A 19508-nucleotide genomic window follows, 5' to 3' on the forward strand; every position below is an offset into this window, starting at 1 on the left:
TGATTTGGCCTGGTGCTGGCCAACGGCTTCTGGACGTACGGTTGTGGCTGTTGAGTTGGTATGAGCAAGTTTGAGAGCGATACCCAACATTCGTCCACCTACCAGCGCAGAACGCCGAGACAAGTCAGCAATTCTTGTGCTGGGGATAGGAATTTGTTTAGAAAATCCGCTACATCTGTCCAATCGCGCTGTAGCTGGCCAGAAATAGCACCATGAAATGGTATTGCGTCAACCTGTGCAGCCTGTCCATCACGGTGCTTTATCTACTCAACAACCCCTCTCGCCTTGTTGTCGTCACTGCTACCATCCTGTCTAGAGGAAAAGAACATCCCTTCGTCCTGGACGTCTGTCGAAACTCGCTAATTTGAGCATCGTTCATGATGGCAGCTGATGCGGTAACGTACACTCTACCTAAACTACCATACCCGTACAATGTCTGTGCATGCTGGTCTTCTCCGCGACGTCTGCTAATGCTATGTAAAGGCTCTCGAGCCAGCTATATCGGCTCAGATAATGGAATTGCACCATTCGAAGCATCATCAGGTAGATTTTCTTGCGTTGCCGAAGATGAGAATGGTGTTGTTGACTCGCATAGACGTACGTGACCAATTTGAACAACGCCCTGAAGAGCTTGGCCGTGGCCCAGCAGGCCTCCGACATTACTACCCAAATCCAGCTCCAGTCCGCTCTAAGATTCAATGGTGGAGGCCACATTAATCATTCACTCTTTTGGCAGAACCTTGCGCCGCCTGGCTCGTCCGCTGCAAACCCAGCAGCCGCGCCACGGCTATCTGCTGCTATCACGCAAACGTACGGAGATCTGGAATCTTTCAGAAAGAAGTTTAATGCTGCTCTGCTTAGTATTCAAGGCAGCGGGTGGGGCTGGCTCGTCAAGTTTGAGAATGAGAACGGCCGATTGGGCATCGTGACTACGAAAGACCAAGATCCAGTCGTCGGCACCGGAGAGGTGCCAGTATTTGGCGTTGACATGTGGGAGCATGCGTATTATTTGCAGTACTTGAACGGCAAAGCTGCTTACGTGGAGAATGTTTGGTCGGTCATCAACTGGAAGACTGCGGAGGAACGTTATGTCGGAGCACGGGAGGATGCTTTTGCCGTGCTCAAAGCGTCTATGTAGAAAAACATCACCATCCTATGTCCTGGCCGAACCTGTCATAGAATCTACCACTGTCGGCATTTGTGAGGTTGTCAATCACCTTCATCATGTCCTCGATGCTTTCGTCTGCTTCTATGGCGCCGGCTTCACGGCATTTGACAAGGCCAGTTTCGACCCGGCCCGGATGAAGCGTTGTGAAGATCACGTCCGGAACATCGATGCTGAAGCTCTTCATTATCGCGTTGAGGGCAGCCTTGCTTGCCCTATACGCGTAACCGCCACCTGCGGTATTATAGCTCACTGAACCCATTCTCGAACCCATGACCACCACTTTTGCCCGGGCGCCATCTTTCGACGCGAGCTTCAAGTTTTTCAAGATGGCTCGAATAAGCAAAAATGTTCCTATCGCGTTGATCTGGAAGGCTTTCGCCATTGTTGCCATGTCCATGACTTCCAGCGTCTCTGCTCTCGCAACCTCATCTGGATATTCATTTTCGACTGAAGGCACAAGACCTCTTATTCCCGCACTTTGAATGGCGAGATGGATTGGTGTGCCGCCTATGACTTTTGCAAAGTTTTCGATCGATTCCGGCGAGCTGATGTCCACGAGGTACGTTTCGAGCCTGGAATCCGTGACATCCACGACGGCATTTCGGTCAATTGCGATAATAGATTCGACATTCGATTGCTGCAAGAAGAAGTTCAGGAAGGATTTGCCTAACCCCGAGGCCGCGCCTGCGATCAGAACGGTGGCCATGATAAAGTGGAAGGGAAAAAGCAAAAATTCAGCGATAATTGGCGCTTTTGTCTCTTCGCAATGTTAAAAAAATGGTTTCTTCAACCTTTGCCCTGTGATTCCTGGAGATAGACAGGAGGCTGAGCAAAAACGAACGTTATAGAAGTAGGATGACTTTAGTTATGTTGGTTAAAGTGTTAGTCTCGTGACTTTGAGTGTTCATGTTCACTTTCTACGCCCCTCTTTGCCTTCGTCGCTGCCCGGCCTCCAGTTGCTGCATTTCATGTAGCCAGAGCCGCTTAAGAAGATGAAAATTACTATACAGTTCGAAAAACGATGGTGCTAACAAGACGATCACGATTCTCCATTACATTTATACAACAAAACACTACGAAAGTCTTCGGACACGAACGAAACTACGTGATGCCATTTTCGCAACTTTGGGGATCATTTCCACCTCATTAAATCCATCGGAGACTAAAAATTTTCCTTTGTGACTTGTTTAAAAACCCAATTCTATCTGTCTGCTCTCCTTGGTTATGTTGAGGATGGTGGGATAACAGGATAGACGTCTCAAAACGCCTTCGGGCTTCGATTTAATGTACGGTGCAGACCCAGACTGTCAATCGTCTCAAACAAACATTGTGATGTCCGAGGGCTCGATGTTGAGACAAGTCTGAAAGAGCGAACCCGTCTAGACGTAGGACATTCCACAGGTGCACCGTGATCAGCAAAAAGGATTCTCCGAATGTCTGTTTAGAGCAACTGAGACACGCGCGACTGGTGCTTGTGCTCTTTTGAAAGCGGTGTTGTAATTCAAACATTCCCATTTTTTATCCCTATGGTGAGTGCCGCCATCAAGAAAGTACTCCACTTCGTTTCGAACGCAAGGTCGCCAATCTCCAATTTGAAGAGATAGCGCACGCATACTCGGAGTTTGTGATGCAGAAGAGCGAATATTAACCGTGCAGGTATGCATGCTCTATCACTTTACTTCATCCTGCGCAATGCCTCTCTTGCTGCGTTAACAGCAGCTTTAGCCTTCCGGCGATCTTCAGCACCCTTCTCATCGATTGCACCAACACCGCCAATCTCAACAATTTCCTTGATAGCATCTTCGGTCTTCTTGAGTGCAATGCGCCCTTCTTCACGAACTTCGCCCTGCCAGAAGTCGCGTGCAGTTTCCCATTTGTTCTGCAACCGCTTCAGACTGATGACAACACCAAAGGCGAAGATGGCGCCTGCCTCGAATAGAGTGGCATTTGCAAAGCCAATGTATGCCATGGCAGTGAGGGTTGTAGTGATGGCAGTGGCGGAACCTGTTTCGAGTACTAGTTTTTGTGAAAGTGCTTGTAAGGCAGGGATGGTTTTCGAGACAAGCGCTTCGCGTGTTCGAGCGATTTGCATCGGATATTTATGCCGGCCAATGGGCTGCGTGATGTCAGATGAGGCAGGCTCAGGAGCTGCTTCTGGCAAGCTTGTAGGTTGATTCGAGAGTTTCATCTTGACATTTGAATCCATTAAGCCTGAGCCTTCGATCCTGCCGGCAAGGTAAATGGCGCCCTTCTCAGCCTCCGGAAGCCATCGCTGCTCCATTATCTCTGATAATAGCATCGTTACATCATCACTACGCCAGAAAAGCTTGTACCATTTCAGGCGGGCCCAATTTTTGCTTGAGAAGGCCAGATCCAGCTGGTTACGAAGTTCGTTATGAGCGTCTTCTGACCACGACGCTGTGGCAGCAAGGATGTCACGCCGAATACTGGCAGGTACAGTTGCAGCATGTACCGCTAGCTGTGCTGCATTTTCTGCAGATAAAATGGATGTTTCTGCGTGTTCCAAGACAGATTCCACCAGCTTCTTCACAGCAGGTTTCAGCTCATCATTCGCACTCACTGTTCCTGCGACCAGCCACGAAGATAGAGGTGGTATTCCCGCCTTGAACCACCCGTGTTCCCAAGCAATAGCATTACGGATCGATTGGCGAATGCTAGCCAGAGCATGTTCACCAGATTGAACGTCTAGTAACAGCGGATCGCCGAGCTTGTGTTGAGAAGAATCGACACTTGATAGTGCTGGTGCTTCTGCAGCGATTTGAACCATCTCTGGCTGTAGAACCTGCAAATTTACCCCAGATATAAATCTTCCGTAGTCAACCAAACTCTTGACACCTTCTCCTACAAGTAGTGCCTTGTGGATGGGGTACGTAAGTCGCGAAACTTGACCGCTCGAGGTAGCTTGGCTGTCGAGGGCTGGAACCAATATTGACTTAATAGCTATTTCATCTGGAGTAGCTTCTGAAACAGATATCTTTGAGTGTAAATTCGACACAAGGATTTCTAACCTATGCTTCTGTAGCGTAGAAGAGGGAATCGGAAGAGTCCGGATTTGAGAACTCGACCGTACGGCGTCGACTTCGTCCCCATATCTAAGAAGGTTTAGAATTGTACAAAGAGTTGTAATTCACGAATATATACCTTAGAAGTACACTTTCTCCCGGCTCCATGCTCAGCAGCTCCTGCTCCCACGCCTCCTCATTTCCTAGCGGGTCAGCGAGGAGCAATCGCACCAGCCTCTTCACTTGATGCACATCTCCATTCATCGACAAAATAGCAATCCTGATGACTGCATCATTTCTTTCTAAGCTCCTCAATGCCAGAGCTAGTCTGCTGGAGTCGACGTAATTGGCTGCGTCTATCTTGAGCTGATCAAGAGCGCCATACAGCTCCTTGTTCGACGGTGCAACGTCTGCTGGTTTATTGATCGCCGTAGTAGGCGCAATGTACGGTGATCTACCAACACCATCGGCCTCAATTCGGGTCGCTGTCGCTGTTGACGCGAAACGCCCAGTCCGAATGTCTCGTAGTGCGGATATGCGATCTCGAAGATTAGCACGGGCTACCGAGCGATGCGCAAGGCATTGGGAGCAGCAAAAGGTTCGAGATGAAATGCGCATCTGAAGCGACCGCAGAGACGCCATGGAGATGCGCGAAGGCATTGTATGGATGAAACTTTGTCAACTGGACTTGAAACGCTTGCAGGTAATGATGTAAAGCCGCTAGATTAGTTACTAAGTTGACTTGAGAATTTGAATGGGTCCCTGCGCTAGTTCTAGAGCCTATTCTGCAGCCAACAAACAAGTAAATCTGTTCCACTGTTCCACACCTCTGATGGTTATCTTACAATAGACATTAGCAGCGAAGACGAGATTGATCCTCACCCTACGCAGCATCTCAGTCTTCGTGAACAGTGAAAGCGACAATCCTGAATTGTCAGCACTGCGCAACGGAAAACTTGACTATGAAAGTTCCCCGTTACATCCGCCCCATTTAAGCACCTATTACGGAGCTCCTGGATCATGCAAGGCCACGGAAACCTGCACCACATCGACCTCAGTCCTAGATTCTCATGTCAGCTTTCTGTAGATCTCTTACAGCATTGACAGCTCTCCACTGGTAAGCTTTGCATATACGAAACGAATCCATGTTGTACATCTTCTAATGCTTGTCGATGGGTCTAGTTGAGTTATATTAAATTTAAGGACGGTAAGCCTCGATTCCCTGCCTCCTAGGCCCTTATTCTCAATCTATCTTACTTTCAAGAAGCTTCATTGCAATGACGGTAGCTAAAGTTCTGTCCCCAGCTCGACTGGCGCATGTTGTATTACGCACGGAGTTAGGCGATCGATATGCGTCGATGAAACAGTTTTATATCGACTTTCTTGGAGCCCAGACCGAATTAGAGACAGACATGATATGTTTCTTGCGTTATGACGACGAGCATCATCGCGTTGCCATAGTTGGACTTCCAAATCTTCGTAGTAGAGACCGTTCCACTGCAGGCCTCGAGGTGATCTTGTCGCTGTCCACTATTTATATGCCGCTGACAATCGCACTTAGCACATTGCTTTTACATATAATACGGTTGAAGACTTATTCAAGTCATATCATCAGCGTAAAGCACTTGGAATGAAGCCAATATGGTGTGTCAATCACGGCCCAACACTAAGTATCTGTACGTCTCAATTTACAATTTTTGGTCATACACTGACTTCGTACAGATTGGGCGGATCCAGATGGAAATCAAATCGAGACACAAGTGGATGTTTTCGACAGTCCAGAGGAAGCTAGCACTTTAATGCGCACTTCTGACTTCGCGCAAAACCCCTTTGGCGTAGACTTTGTTGTTGAGGAATTCGAGAAGCGGATGGCAGCAGGTGAACCTCTCAAGGATCTGTTGAAGCGCCCGAGCATTGGACCTCGAGGACCTGAAACCATTCCCTTGCTTAATTTTTAAGCTATTCATTGATGCAATATGCGGCAATCTATAATATAATTTATGGATTGATTCGATCAAGTTTGACCGTCCGCCACTGCTGAATACGCCTTCTTAGATCGCTGTAGGATAAATTCTGAGAACAAATGATTCTGAATTCGTTTCGTAAGCTTTTCATTTGATTCATGAAAAAAGCCCCGTGCTAAAAGCTGCTTGTCAACATGTTTGAAACGAGCGATTTTGAAAACTGAACTAAATTTCTCTCTATGAGCGCCTACGACAATCCCAGATATGTAAGAATGACATCGAAAATGAGACTTTGGGAGAACAATATACTTGTGCTAATATAGAGCGTATTACTAAAACCTGAACCTTGGTTGAAAAATAGTCGCATGTGGTTGCAAATTTTATCTGACAGTGATGGATTGGAGTATAAGCAAGTCAAAGATAGAGTAGTGGCGATTGCTAATCAAGGGTATAGATTATCTGGTGGCTGAATAGTGCTTGGTTCTGGGTTTGCTTGGTGATTTCATACTTGATATAATGTCAGTTTTGGCTACGTTGAGTAATGGGTTGTGAGAAAGTTGTTCGGAATATGTCGAATGTGTGCGAGTTCTTCTGCTTCTGTATAAAATATTTGAAAATCTCGAGTATGTAATATCCTCCTTGAATACATCAGCCAATGATCAGAAAGACTCAATGTTGGTTAATTCCTAGGTGCAGTTGCAAGGTAAAGTGCTAGCCGAAAGATGTTTGCACAGCTACCACAAGCTTCGAAATATCTGGACTGTAGATCAAATACCTTGCCTCTTCATCAAGTATAGTTTAATGCCAAGATTTGAAGCCTCCTCAAGTATTGATAGTTCCGGCTTACTAGTGTTGTTGCATGCTTTTCCCTGGCGTTTGCTGCGCCACTGTCACCGTCTAGATGCTAAACTTTATCTCACAACAGAGTCAAGGTTCATCTCTTATGCTACTTAATCAAAGACAATGCTTATTGTCTCTTCATATTCCTTGAGCCATACATCTCCATAGCTCAAGCATTCAGGGCCGAAAGCCCCTTCAGTCCGAGCTCCTTGTCATGTCTGGTTCCTGAATTCACAAGAGACAAACGCATGCACCAACATCGACGAGACTGTACTACTCTATCTCAATTTTGGAAAATGCCCGCTGTTCAGCAGCACAAATACGATGAGAGTGCATCGACAAGCGAGTATATTGATGTGCCACCTCACTATGTTGAAGCTTCTGAAGCCCTGCCATCCTCTGAAACCTTCCAGCACATATTCGCATGCGTCTCACTGAACATGTCGGATTGGATTCGATTCATTGGCTTTTCGGAGAAGCACGCTGGAAAACTTACGAGACACGATCCAGAGGACTTGGGACAAAGGTATTCACTCAGCACGCGCCCACTGGGCCTCAAGAGAAATCAAGTTGAAGGGAAACCGTTTGGTCAAGCAAGTCATAGGACCGAGAAAAGATGTCTTCTAGAGGGTTGTTGCCGCACCTTTCAGGAGAGTTGTATAGATTGGTCTGGGTCTTGAAAGCCAATGGTGATTTGTGATAACGAGAGCGTTTGCCTCGCTCGTCTTGATGCAACTTGGGAAACTCTAGGAACTTCGCCAGAAGTCAGACTCTCCACAATTTTGATACCAGCAGTCGGTACTTCCGCCATGTGAATAATTACGCGGCTCATTCATGGGATTTGACCGGTTATATATCCTAGATGCTTCTCAAAACATGAGCGACGCTGTTGTCCGTGCATTTGGAGCCCTTGTCCAGCAGCGATAAATTCTAACGGGCACCCATGAGATCAAGCTCTTTGGGCGACCTTGGTACCCTCAGGTAAAGAGGCGGTTACCACGCGAATGATTGCATTCACCTTACTTGAAGTGCTCGAAACCAATGGCTTCAGTCTTATGCTATGTTCGATCAAGACACTGGGCTAAATTGTGCTGAGACAGGCACCTGGCACGGCTGCAGAGTCAAAGGACGGCAGCCTAAACAGCCAGCGTATCACTCATAACTGCAAATCTTTATGGCTCGATTGCATGCTCCGGAAGAAAAAAAGGTACAATAAGCGTAGAGCCTCTCTACATGTTCTCCAGTACGTCTTTGCAAATGATCTGGTGAGCCAAATGATAACATTCTCTACAGGGAAAAATGAATGGTTGCGAGGTCAAGGTTGAAACTATGGTGGAGGAATTTGTCACCAAATCTCGGACTTTGGCAAAGCCCGTCCGGCTCAGTGGCGACGGCAGCTACGGGGGATAAATTGCCCAAATGCGAAGAACGATTAGAAAATCACTGTTTTACTAGACTTAATCATCAATTCTAATCTAATACAACCAGAAATTTTGTCTCGAACGGACAGCCGAAACCTGAACAAACAGCAAGGAGATTGGGTTATCGGTAATGTCACATACTCCAACTGGTAAGTGGGGTGCTGGCCAAAAGCTTACTCACTTCTTAAAATGGGCCGTGTTGGTTTTGTACTTTGAATTTGCTTTCAATCCGGGTTTGCTGGTAACTGTTTTCGATTTGCCTATCAAGTGAGCTCTTGCTAAGCTTGATATTTGACTAGTGCGAGCATTTGTGCCTACGTTGCACAATGATACATATCCCACGATAGATCCAACTAAACTCGACCTGAGTGGGAAGACCGTGCTCATTACCGGAGCCTCGAAAGGTATTGGAAGTGCAACAGCTATTTCTTTCGCCCGGGCTGGAGCATCGGGTCTGATACTTGGCGCAAGATCTTCGCTCCTTGAAGTCCGTGATAACGTAATCGAGCAGGCGAAGATAGCAGGCCATTCGCCACCCAAAGTGCTCGCACTTGAGATTGATGTGTCCTCGCAGAAAAGCGTCGAGGACGCAGCTTCTAGGGTGCGCAGCGAATTTCGCAGCGTGGATGTCTTAATCAACAATGCTGGATACTTGGAGCAGTGGTCGCCAATTACCGAGACAGACCCGGCAGAATGGTGGAAGACGTGGAATGTGAACATTCTTGGCGTATACCTTATGAATCGCTACTTTCTGCCCTTAGTCCTTCAGTCTGAGCTTAAAACCATTGTCAACATCACTTCTATTGGAGCTCACCTGACCATGCATGGAGCATCTGCGTACCAGACCTCCAAGCTGGCTGTTCTGCGCCTCACTGAATTCTTGATGGAAGAGTATGGATCGCAAGGCCTAATCGCCATTGGAGCACATCCGGGTGGCGTCAGTACTGAGCTTGCCCTAAACATGCCTAAATACATGCATTCTCTCCTCAACGACAGACCGGAACTAGCAGGAGACTTCCTTGTCAAGCTGGTAAGTGAGCGAAGGGAATGGCTTGCGGGTAGATACCTGTCAGTCAACTGGGATTGGAATGAGCTCATGGCTAAGAAGGAGGTCATTATGGACGAAGATCTTCTTAAAGTCAGGTTAGCTCTCTGAAGTTGCGATGGACTTAATGCTTGCATATGTGCCGTGATTTTGCGACTGCTTGTATCACTACACACCCATCCACTCCCCTTCATCGCTGAGATCACTCCCTTCAATCTTAACATTTTCTGAAACATCATCGTTAACATCCATGATCAAAAACCCATCCTCTTTCCGTTTTAGCGGTTGTTTAAGCAGCACATCAAGTTTGTACCCGTTATTCTCGCCCAATCTCCTAACTTCACGTTCAACCATCCCAAGAACTCTCATGAGGGCTCTCAATTCACTCGCATACTCTCCCTTGCGATCTCGGAGAATTCGACCTTTTGCTACGAATAAAGCTTCTATCCACAGCAAGCAAAACTCAATATGTGGGCCTTCTTCCGTACGTTTGGCAATAAAACGCATCAGGCGAGGGAGGTACACATCCGGTACTTGTCTAACGGTGAGTTTGATATCGGCATGTGGTATCTTCTCAAAGACGTGCTGGATCAATGGCGTTTCGTTGAGGCGGAAGGACATGATAAGTGCCGTGAGGTATTCCCCCGCCTTCAGTTTGAGTAGAGTCGTTTCCGGCGTGACATCAACATCCAGGTCGAACGGATCAAATAGCATGCCCCGATCTAACGAATAAACAAGCAAGCCTTCGGTGCTCGCTGCACAGAAGGCTCTTCCTTGCGGGGAAAACGCAACAGCTGGTACCCTGACCTCAAGTCGTCTCTGGCGTTCGCTGGCATCTCCTCTTTGAGCGCCTGGCAATCTCTTCTCCCCTTCTAGTCTCCTGTCCAGATCTGACTCTTCGCCGTCCTCGTCAATGAGGCCTCTTGGGCCTGCTTCTGTCAGATTTCTGGAATTGAGGAATTCCTGTGTGCCGTCTAGGCTCAGATTTACGCTCACAGTAAATTTCTTTACCAGCATACCACTCTGCACCTCATACAGACAGATATACTTACTGTTGCCACTGGCAAGCACACAGCTACCGTCTGCGGAGTATGTGATGGTGTTGAACGCCTTTGTGCCTGCAATGTTTGCAGCAGCTCTACGATCCGCTAATCTTCTGCCTCCCGAGGCGTCGCGCCTGCCGTCAAGGGCTTTGGTTTGCTGGCCCTCGGATATGGACCAAAAACTCAACTGGCCATCCAGTGTCGAAACAGCTAATTGCTTACTGTCTGGTCGGACTGCCACGCAAAGAACATTCGCCTGGCACTGTAGTGGTTCACTTGTCTGTGTTCTAGCAAAAATACTCCATAGCCGAACGGTGTTATCCCAACTTCCACTGACGAGAGTAGACCCATCAGCAGAGAACGTGAGTGTCGAGATTGGACCCTCATGGCCAGCAAGTTGATCGAGAAGCTGTCCAGTTTGCACAGACCAAATGTGTATTTGATCTGATTCAAGACTGCCCGCACAAACAACCTCGCCGCTGGGATCGACTGCGATACTTGAAAAGCCTAATCTTATCGGAGCAGTAAAGGTCCTGAAGTTTCGATAACGCACCAAGTCCCAGGCCCTCACACTGCCATCCAGGCTCGCTGTGAAGAGCACATTGCCCTTTTTCGAAAACTCGCAGGCCGTGACACCACCAGTGTGCTCTGTAAAGGTGACAATACAAAACCCTGAACTAACGTCCCAGACTTTGATTTTACCGTCGTCAGCACATGTGATTATCTTTTGCCCGTCCGGAGTATATGTCAATGCATTCACTGAATCGAAGTGACCCTGCTGTTTAAGAATGTACGACTCCGATTGCCATTCCCAAACGAGTAATTGGCCAAGTTTTGAAGCGCCGAAGGCTAGCCACTCGCCTGAATTATTGATTGTGACTTGATCAATATTATTTTGAGATATACTCAAGGTCTGAAGCTCGGTAAATCCCGGCAGCTCATGCAATGTGAATATACCGTTGGAGAAGCCGGCAACCATCAGGTTCGAAGCAGTATGAAATGCGGCGCATGTTAAGTCGGCGTTCCCTTGATTGTAATAGTGCACGTTGGCGATGCGCCAACGCATATCTTCGTCGGAGGAAAGATCATTACTTTCCTCTGTGCCAGGCTTGTGCATGTATTGCCACTCAAACAATGCCCCGTCTTTACTAATGGTCCAAATTGTTTCTTGGTCCTTTGAAAACCAGGCCCCTTTCACGGCTTGTCGATGTCCACCTAAAGTGGTGGGCACAAATCCATTCTCTGGGTGCAGGCTCCAGACTCTAGCATTCAGATCTTTTGACGAGCTCAGAAAGAATCTCGAGTCGCTCGACCATTGTATGCTTGTAATGTCGTCAAAGTGACCTACATGCCGATGATGTCTTACGAAAGGAGCAAATGCCAGGCCTCCATCCTCATTTGAATCAGGAGTTGAAGGTGTATGCCATACTTCTATAATGCGACCAATTCCCACTGCAAAGAAGCGTCCGGAAGGCGAGAAATTTATCGCTGTGACCGGCTGTCGAAATGAGAAATGATACAAAGCAACTCGTCGAAGAAGATGGGTGAGAATCGCGCGGCCATCCTCGTCGATAGTGAGCAGAAGGTTTCCTTTCGGATTGAGAGCTAGCCGTGCGATGTTCTTGCGATGGGCGAAGGGCAGAGTATGAGACTTGTTACTTTAGCTGCGGTCAGTTCCAGAGCGCCTAAGTAATGGAAGACAAAAACGATCGCATACTTAACCAGATCAAAAACCGTAACCCTGTTTCCGACGGGCGAGAGAAGACATGTTCCGTCTGGAGTGAAGAGCAAGTTTCCACGACGGTAGACAGTACCCAAAAGATTTGAGAACTTAAGCATACATCAGCGCTATTGCTTCTTCGAGATGAATAGCTGCGGGTGCTCACCTGGAAGTCTGTCTTCATTTTCAACTACTAAATCATACCGAGCTGTCCATTGTCTGAGGTGCAATCGTTCTGCGAATATACATCACCATCGCCGTTCCTTCCCAAAATTTTCTAGACGGGCAGGTCCAGTCCAACCACTAGCGCAGTTTCCCGCCAAGATTTCGCATGCGGCGGGCAGTTGCTGGTTGGCAGGTGCGACGGCAAGGGTCTTTCAAAGAAGGAAGCCGCGGTCTGTGCACTGCTGTTCCCCTTTTTGGGATCGTCTGGGGGGAGTGGCTTCCAGGGGCTGGCTTTCGCACAGACAAGCAGAGCGAGAAAGAAAGTGTACACGCTCAACACAACCACGACCATCTCCACCTTCAACATTGTCGCCCTGTGTGAAGGCCCAATTCTGCGCCAGGTATGCTCCCCAGAATGGCCTGTCCACCGTGCTGCTATTGTGTCGCTTCTCAGCACCATAGCTCGTGGGACAGGTGTACGTTTGCTTGATGACCCGCTAACCTGCCAGCAGAGCTCAATCTCCAATCGCATACTCATTTCCTCCCATACTCACATCCCGCAGTCAGTATCACAATGGCGGAGGCTAATCAGATTGGTATTGCCAACGTAAGTTTGTTACATACTCGTCACTTGTGTTCGATGCTAATCGCCATTTGTAGCTGCCCAACCAACGGTACGCGACGGCATACGTATATCCATGCACCACATCAGTATTGACATGTCATACAGACATAAGATCGTTGCAAAGCGTGGAGCTGCTTTCACGATAATGGTGAGATGCTCGATGACTGCCGTTAAAGACATTGTCTGACGCTTCACAGGTGGCAGGCGAGTCCGGGTTGGGCAAGACCACATTTATCAACACCTTATTCTCGACCACCATCAAGAATTACGCCGACCACAAGCGACGACACCATAAGCAGATCGATAAGACTGTAGAAATTGAGATTACAAAGGCAGAACTTGAGGAGAAGTTCTTCAAAGGCATGCTTCATTCACGTTTCTAACTTTCTTAGGACATCAAACTAACAGGCAAACAGTCCGCTTGACCGTCATTGATACTCCGGGCTTCGGTGACTATGTCAACAACCGTGACTCATGGCAGCCCATCATTGAATTCCTGGATGACCAACACGAGTCGTACATGCTCCAAGAGCAACAGCCACGCCGCTCAGAAAAGATTGATCTTCGCGTGCACGCTTGCTTGTACTTTATCCGCCCAACCGGCCACACACTCAAGCCCTTGGACATTGAAGTCATGAAGAGGCTCTCCACTAGAGTCAACCTGATCCCAGTCGTAGCCAAGGCCGACACTCTGAGTCCAGCGGATCTCAGTAAATTCAAGCAACGTGTGCGTGCAGTCATCGATGCTCAAGGGATCAAGATTTACCAGCCGCCTCTTGAGGAGGATGATGAGCCAGGTCTGCAGCATGCTCGCAACCTGATTGCGGCCATGCCGTTCTCCGTCATTGGCTCCGAAAAGGACGTCCAGACTTCTGATGGTCGCACTGTCAAGGGCCGCCAGTACGCCTGGGGTGTGGCGGAGGTTGAAAACGAGGAACACTGCGATTTCAAAAAGCTACGCGCCATCCTCATCCGCACACACATGCTCGACTTGATTCACACGACTGAGGAGAACCACTACGAGGCGTACCGCGCTCAACAGATGGAAACGCGCAAGTTTGGCGAGGCTCGCCCACGCAATCTTGACAATCCAAAGTTCAAGGAAGAAGAGGAGGCTTTGCGCAAGCGCTTCACGGAGCAGGTCAAGGTCGAAGAACAGCGCTTCAGGCAGTGGGAGCAGAAGCTGATCGCGGAGCGCGACAGGCTCAACAAGGATCTCGAGCAGAGCCACGCTATGATCAAGCAGCTAGAGCAGGAAGTCGAGCAGCTGCAAGGCAGTATCAACCGCTCCGGTCGACGCTAATCATCTGCTATTGAACACATACACAGCTACACAGCGCTCTAACACTGTTGAGCACTTAATTCATTCTAAATACAAGATACCTAGTTTGCGAAGCGCAAGGGAAGTATGGCTCTTCAGGATTCGTAGTACGGCTCTTCTGAAGAGAAGTATTGAGTACCTTATCTGGAGGCGGGGGCTTTGGTTTGGATTTTGAACAATCCAGGTCATTGCTTTTCTTTTCGATCGATATTGCAGGTCGTTCCATCAGTACGACTCAGCGCAGGAGAAAGAGGTGTATGGTGGTGCCTGGATTGGAATGATATGATCTAAAAGCTGCATGGGTCTCTGTTTGCTTGTTGGCCAGTCTTTATTTTTCGTTTTTAGTACGCCGTATTTTCTAATGCCATCCTTTTTCTTTCTTAGTTTCCGTGTAATCTTCTCATGATGCACTGTATCTCGATTTCTAAGATGTTATTAATTGTTCGGTGTGATAGAACCGTGTAGCTTAAATCATAAAAGAGGAGCCCACAATCCCACATGCAAAAGCACGTGCACAGAGGCAGATCCCCGTTCTTTATTTTACAACGAGCAAACGCTCCACATTCCCACTTTTCTTCCGCCGCAAATAGCACGATGTAATAGGTTCACCAAGGGTGCAATGAGCTTAAGTCAAGTTGGATCCTTTCCAACCAAGAAACTGCATACTCTATCTGATCACAATGGTTCGTTGTAGTCAACAACTGTCCATGTTTCTGAGATTGGACAGAAGCTGGATAAATTCGAAAGCCAACGGAGACTAAAAGCACGACCAGGACAAGTTCACGCTCTGACCTACTCCTCCGGATCATCTCAATACCTCCTCACAGGCTCCACAGATCGCACAATCCGCCTGTTCAATCCAGCGAAAGGCACACTCATCCAAAAGTACGTGGGGGGCCACGGCTACGAAGTGCTCGACATAAGCGTTGCGCAAGACAACACCACATTCGCGTCTGTCGGTGGCGACAAGCTCGTCTTTCTGTGGGACGTGGCCACGGCGCGCACGGTTCGACGATGGGAGGGTCATTCCGGGCGCATCAATGCCGTGAGTTTCGCTGGCGAGGGGGACAGCGTCGTTGTTAGCGGCAGTTATGACGCCACGGTCAAACTTTGGGATGGAAAGAGCCAGAGCTACAAACCGATTATGAGCCTAGGGGAGGCAAAGGACAGTATTTCAAGTGTTCTTGTGTCCAGGTGGGAGGTTTCGGCTGGCTGTGTAGATGGAAGGGTGAGGACTTATGATATCCGCATGGGGAAGTGCATTGTGGATGTCGTGGGTCATTCGGTCACTTCTCTTGCCGGCACGAAGGATGGTGCGACTGTGCTTGTTTCCACGCTGGACTCGATGATACGGCTATTTGATCGCAGAGACGGGAAACTGCTGCAATCGTTCAAGGATGAAGGATTCCGGAATGAAGACTACCGCATACGAGCAGCTCTAGGGATGAACGATAGCATTGTTATTTCTGGCAGCGAAGATGGAAGCATATATGTATGGGATCTCGTCGAGGCAAAATTGCTACACAAGCTCAGTCACGTCACAATGGGCATAACTGCAAGCGGAAGCAAGAAGAGGGATGTGGTGAGCGCAGTAGCGTACTGTCCCAGCGGCAGAAAAGAATGGTGTAGCGCCGGTGGGAATGGGGTTGTTGTTGTCTGGGGAACTGGAGAACACGACTGATGAATAGAATCTTTTACGGACCAGGCCTACAGCTGCGTGGACAACCATTCACGATTCAGGGTGCTACACTTGGTCTAAACGACAGAGAAGGCTCGAGAGATACGCGCACAACAGTCCTTTGATTCAGAAGCATTGTCTATGCAACGGGGACTCCCATGACCAAAGCAGAAAATCTTGCAGGCCCCAACCTGAATGCCTTGCACCAAAATCCCACGACCCAGCCGTCTGGCATAGGTAGCACCCGAATGCCAAAAGTACAAACATACAGTGGAGAACATGAAACAACTGCAAAGTGCAGGCGATGGCGCAATCCCTGCATCCGATTCAGTACGAGGAGGCAATGCAACATGCGCCTTCAGGTATCCACTTCTCTTTTGGGAAAGCAATCGACCCCGTCGCTATGCAAAAATGCCTACCAAAGGAAAAAAGTAAAAAAATGTGCAACTTTTGTTTAGAAAAAAGGTACCATGTCCCCCCATACAAACATCCCTCCCCCCGCGGTGCGGCTTCGTTCGATCAATTTGGCTGTACGACTCCATTTTCGCTGCAGTCGTTCCTCAATGCGCTGAGTGCCCGCTCGAGCTCCGCTTCTGCTACGGTAACCGTCCCTGACTTGGCAGTAGAAAGATAACTCATTTCTACCGCGTTGTCAAGGCCAAGCTTTGTACCACCGACCAAGCGTCCTGCAACTCCGCAAACAATGCCTGTAGATTCTAATGGAAGCGTCCTCAGATCAAGGATAATCGGAATGAGGATATCTTCTTTTGATCCGAGAAGAACAGACTGCGATCCTATACCTGAGGTCTGCTCGAAGAAGGGCAGCATTCTTTGCTCAAGAAGCAAGCTGGGCGGTTCTGTATCCGTCAGCGTTAGGCTGAGGAATTTCGGGCCAACAGCGAGACATTGCACAAGCCCAAGGGACAGTCTATCATTAATCGGTGTTGAATCATCAATACGCCCGGCACATTGTACCAGCTTGATGCTCTCGTCCACGGTTGGAACAATATGATGCCTTTTCAGTGTTGCAAAAGTTCGCGTCTGCAGTTCAGTGATTGTAGTAGGCGGTGGAGTTCCGGGTAAGGATATATCATGAGATGATGATGTTTGACGGTGGGAATATGAAGCACTGGTCGATGATGATTTGTGCGGTTCGAACGCAAAGCCTCGATTTTCGAGAGCAGAGATGACTTGGCTTCTCGCACGGAGGGGAACTAGAATGTAATCCGAAAAGTAGGTTGTGATGAAAAATATGGAGATGCCCGCCATAGCCAGCGGAGATGTCAACTCTAACACCCGTTGCCCAGCCTCGAGACCCTCTCCATCGACCTGCATGACGACATAGTCATCCTTCGTAATCGTAACTGAGTCCCTATCCGAGGGACATAGCCCGTCGCGAGCCGGTATGAAAAGAGTCTCAGCTATCTGCCGAGGCAGGGCTATCGAGCATTCGATAGGCGTAACTGAGATGTTGATGAATGGATGTTCGTTGGTATGTAGGCTCGATCCAGAACCCCTACTTTTAGGACGCTCGTCTACAGCGTCCGTGGGAAGCAATAACCGTAATATTGGTTGGAGAAAGCTTGGGTAAAGTCGTAATGGAATGTGAATGAGCGCCAATTGCGTATCCTTGATTTCAATCATACTGTCAACATGGCTTCGAACGCACAAGACACCAAAGGAAACAAAGCATCTTTGCGCGGAAAAAAATAAAGTGGGTTGCAACACAAATGTTAAGCGGTGGCAGTCTTGCAGGAGCCCAGACCATCATACATATGAGGTGCCTGCACGCGCCACAAATTTCACAAGAAACTTGGAGGTAAGACACCATGTATGCGTGTTTGACGGCAAACAGCTGCAGGGGTGATGAGAATTTAGACATACCAGAAATTGAATCTGCGCTGACATGAGCGTCTGCGAAGATTCCATCATGCTTTGTGCCACTGCACAGGATCTTGCGATGGATTCCGGGGCCAAACCTGGGGTATTGGCAGTCTCCTGGCGAACGAGATCGGGGTGGGCACCAATACGGAGTGGATCTGGCGGATAATGGTGAGGCTGAGTGTAGATAATAGCGCAATATGTCATAAAACGGCGAGATGGCTGGCTCTATCGTGAAATCGATGATGTCGTTTGTGGTTTCGTGATTAGCGGTTCATGCGTGTTGGCTCCGCGCGCCAATGAGAATACCGGTCGTTGAACTTCATCACAAATAGGGTCGAGATATGAGGTTGGGGGTCAGCTTGAATGCGTAAGAGATAATTCGATAAGAATGTGGTGGTCCTGGATCAAGGCTTAGTGCCGCACTGGAAGACGACACATCGACCTTGCTTCCTTTCCTGCTTGGGGATGACTGAGGAGAGAAGCTGCGATGTTTTATTCAAAGTCGATTTTCAAGTGTCTTGCCCAGCTAGTTTCGTGAGAGCAGCCTATAGCAGCGACCGCTAAGGTGCAGTTTTCTGGGGTGACTTCGCGAAAACGTGGGGTCAGATGCAGGTGTGACGTGGGGTAAAAAACTGGCAAAGGCCTGATCAAGAAGACTTGATGTTGAGAGAGGCCAAAATTCATTTGAGGTGGTTTAAGATCACAGAAAGCGTTCGACGTCAAAGATGGCGTACGGAACTCCGTTTGTGCGAGATCAGCTTAAGAAAGATACCAGGAAAGAGTCATAAAAACTAGTAAGGAAGATTTGCTCCCGCCCGGTATCCACTTGGATCCAGACGCCAGCAATGGTGTGATTCGAGCCACAGAATGAAAGCAAAGCACGTATTCTCGCATGTAGTGAATCAAGAGCAACAGAATGGATGAAGGAAGCGATGTGACAATCGTCATGCAAGAAACTCAATCGGGATGAGCACGCAGCGGTCATCAAAGGCGTGCTAGTCAGATGTAAAGCTGAACTATAGCATGCGTACTCCGAAGCGCAAGGTGACGATGCTGGGTCCGTCAAAAGGCTGTATTTCATGCAGGATCCCGACTCTTCGCCAATCTCCCGAGCGGTTCTCTAGCTCGGCAGAGGCTGTCACGGGAACCACCTTGTCCTCTGGCTAAGTCGTCCCCTGGAAGAGAATCCGATCTGACTTGCAGTAGCTAGACGGGATCTCTTGGCTGGATGAATTTGGCCGTGAGAAATTCCACTCGTTCGATCAGATGAGAAAAGCTGTCCAGTCCGGCTTTGACCTTAGGCTTTTTGGCATGCATTCGAGCGACGTCTTGCTGGAACGCGATCGGGGCCGCAGTCAGGTACACGTTGCTGGCGACCAACCTCCCAAGGGTCCTTTGTGCTTAGCCCTTTGCGGAATGGGATCCTGTTCGTCCAGCGCATCCTGACGGCAGCAGACTGCATCAGAGATTCTTGAGTCCTTTTGGGCGGCAAGTGAGGGGTAGGACGACCATCACTGCAAAACGGCCACCAGCCCTAAGCGCATGGACGTCAAGATACCCCCACGTGGGGGAATAGCGAGCTAGCCGCTATCTCAGCCGAAGCCTGCGAAA

At 48.6% G+C, this 19508-nt stretch overlaps 9 protein-coding genes across 9 annotated transcripts; 5 read left to right on the forward strand and 4 right to left on the reverse strand.

Annotated features, from left to right (window-relative positions):
- Window positions 1-380: 380 nt before the first annotated feature.
- On the forward strand, window positions 381-1138 carry PV09_02155 (superoxide dismutase [Mn], mitochondrial; the record flags this gene model as incomplete). The annotated part of the gene is made up of 3 exons (XM_016355158.1): window positions 381-434; window positions 484-543; window positions 596-1138. The coding sequence occupies 3 exons, from the start codon at window positions 381-383 to the stop codon at window positions 1136-1138; spliced, it is 657 nt and encodes a 218-aa protein (XP_016217174.1).
- Window positions 881-2048, reverse strand: PV09_02156 (uncharacterized protein). Its single transcript, XM_016355159.1, has one exon. It carries the CDS (start codon window positions 1872-1874, stop codon window positions 1146-1148), a length of 729 nt encoding a protein of 242 aa, XP_016217175.1. The 5' UTR covers window positions 1875-2048; the 3' UTR covers window positions 881-1145.
- Window positions 2049-2113: 65 nt separating this feature from the next.
- PV09_02157 (uncharacterized protein) lies at window positions 2114-4897 on the reverse strand. The gene is made up of 2 exons (XM_016355160.1): window positions 4331-4897; window positions 2114-4281 (listed from the first exon to the last, which is right to left on the reverse strand). Exons 1-2 carry the CDS (start codon window positions 4849-4851, stop codon window positions 2844-2846), a joined length of 1959 nt encoding a protein of 652 aa, XP_016217176.1. The 5' UTR covers window positions 4852-4897; the 3' UTR covers window positions 2114-2843.
- Window positions 4898-4986: 89 nt separating this feature from the next.
- PV09_02158 (uncharacterized protein) lies at window positions 4987-6293 on the forward strand. The gene is made up of 5 exons (XM_016355161.1): window positions 4987-5308; window positions 5374-5398; window positions 5497-5702; window positions 5753-5867; window positions 5914-6293. The coding sequence occupies exons 3-5, from the start codon at window positions 5550-5552 to the stop codon at window positions 6147-6149; spliced, it is 504 nt and encodes a 167-aa protein (XP_016217177.1). The 5' UTR covers window positions 4987-5308; window positions 5374-5398; window positions 5497-5549; the 3' UTR covers window positions 6150-6293.
- A 2158-nt stretch (window positions 6294-8451) lies between these two features.
- PV09_02159 (uncharacterized protein) lies at window positions 8452-9805 on the forward strand. The gene is made up of 2 exons (XM_016355162.1): window positions 8452-8565; window positions 8716-9805. Exons 1-2 carry the CDS (start codon window positions 8547-8549, stop codon window positions 9570-9572), a joined length of 876 nt encoding a protein of 291 aa, XP_016217178.1. The 5' UTR covers window positions 8452-8546; the 3' UTR covers window positions 9573-9805.
- On the reverse strand, window positions 9560-12488 carry PV09_02160 (uncharacterized protein). The gene is made up of 3 exons (XM_016355163.1): window positions 12391-12488; window positions 12222-12334; window positions 9560-12162 (listed from the first exon to the last, which is right to left on the reverse strand). Exons 1-3 carry the CDS (start codon window positions 12406-12408, stop codon window positions 9630-9632), a joined length of 2664 nt encoding a protein of 887 aa, XP_016217179.1. The 5' UTR covers window positions 12409-12488; the 3' UTR covers window positions 9560-9629.
- Window positions 12489-12686: 198 nt separating this feature from the next.
- On the forward strand, window positions 12687-14856 carry PV09_02161 (uncharacterized protein). The gene is made up of 6 exons (XM_016355164.1): window positions 12687-12790; window positions 12902-12996; window positions 13050-13063; window positions 13120-13162; window positions 13212-13374; window positions 13431-14856. Exons 2-6 carry the CDS (start codon window positions 12964-12966, stop codon window positions 14315-14317), a joined length of 1140 nt encoding a protein of 379 aa, XP_016217180.1. The 5' UTR covers window positions 12687-12790; window positions 12902-12963; the 3' UTR covers window positions 14318-14856.
- Window positions 14857-14909: 53 nt separating this feature from the next.
- Window positions 14910-17293, forward strand: PV09_02162 (uncharacterized protein). The gene is made up of 2 exons (XM_016355165.1): window positions 14910-15018; window positions 15109-17293. Exons 1-2 carry the CDS (start codon window positions 14955-14957, stop codon window positions 16014-16016), a joined length of 972 nt encoding a protein of 323 aa, XP_016217181.1. The 5' UTR covers window positions 14910-14954; the 3' UTR covers window positions 16017-17293.
- On the reverse strand, window positions 16085-18771 carry PV09_02163 (uncharacterized protein). Its single transcript, XM_016355166.1, has 2 exons — window positions 17898-18771; window positions 16085-17642 (listed from the first exon to the last, which is right to left on the reverse strand). The coding sequence occupies exons 1-2, from the start codon at window positions 18099-18101 to the stop codon at window positions 16533-16535; spliced, it is 1314 nt and encodes a 437-aa protein (XP_016217182.1). The 5' UTR covers window positions 18102-18771; the 3' UTR covers window positions 16085-16532.
- Between the last annotated feature and the right edge of the window lie 737 nt (window positions 18772-19508).

The sequence above is a fragment of the Verruconis gallopava genome (assembly GCF_000836295.1).
Source record: "Verruconis gallopava strain CBS 43764 unplaced genomic scaffold supercont1.5, whole genome shotgun sequence".
Lineage (NCBI taxonomy): Eukaryota > Fungi > Ascomycota > Dothideomycetes > Venturiales > Sympoventuriaceae > Verruconis > Verruconis gallopava.

Coding starts and splice junctions, on each gene's coding strand:
- PV09_02163 (XM_016355166.1), bottom strand. CDS start 18,101: ATGACATATTGCGCTATTATCTACACTCAGCCTCACCATTATCCGCCA. Junction 17,643..17,897: donor CAGCGCAGATTCAATTTCTG/GTATGTCTAAAT, acceptor ATTGAAATCAAG/GATACGCAATTGGCGCTCAT.
- PV09_02158 (XM_016355161.1), top strand. CDS start 5,550: ATGAAACAGTTTTATATCGACTTTCTTGGAGCCCAGACCGAATTAGAG. Junction 5,703..5,752: donor GTTCCACTGCAGGCCTCGAG/GTGATCTTGTCG, acceptor AATCGCACTTAG/CACATTGCTTTTACATATAA. Junction 5,868..5,913: donor CGGCCCAACACTAAGTATCT/GTACGTCTCAAT, acceptor GACTTCGTACAG/ATTGGGCGGATCCAGATGGA.
- PV09_02160 (XM_016355163.1), bottom strand. Junction 12,163..12,221: donor ACGGTTTTTGATCTGGTTAA/GTATGCGATCGT, acceptor CCGCAGCTAAAG/TAACAAGTCTCATACTCTGC.
- PV09_02156 (XM_016355159.1), bottom strand. CDS start 1,874: ATGGCCACCGTTCTGATCGCAGGCGCGGCCTCGGGGTTAGGCAAATCC.
- PV09_02162 (XM_016355165.1), top strand. CDS start 14,955: ATGAGCTTAAGTCAAGTTGGATCCTTTCCAACCAAGAAACTGCATACT. Junction 15,019..15,108: donor TACTCTATCTGATCACAATG/GTTCGTTGTAGT, acceptor AAGCACGACCAG/GACAAGTTCACGCTCTGACC.
- PV09_02157 (XM_016355160.1), bottom strand. CDS start 4,851: ATGCCTTCGCGCATCTCCATGGCGTCTCTGCGGTCGCTTCAGATGCGC. Junction 4,282..4,330: donor GGAGAAAGTGTACTTCTAAG/GTATATATTCGT, acceptor AAACCTTCTTAG/ATATGGGGACGAAGTCGACG.
- PV09_02161 (XM_016355164.1), top strand. CDS start 12,964: ATGGCGGAGGCTAATCAGATTGGTATTGCCAAC. Junction 13,163..13,211: donor GAGCTGCTTTCACGATAATG/GTGAGATGCTCG, acceptor GACGCTTCACAG/GTGGCAGGCGAGTCCGGGTT. Junction 13,375..13,430: donor TGAGGAGAAGTTCTTCAAAG/GCATGCTTCATT, acceptor ACAGGCAAACAG/TCCGCTTGACCGTCATTGAT.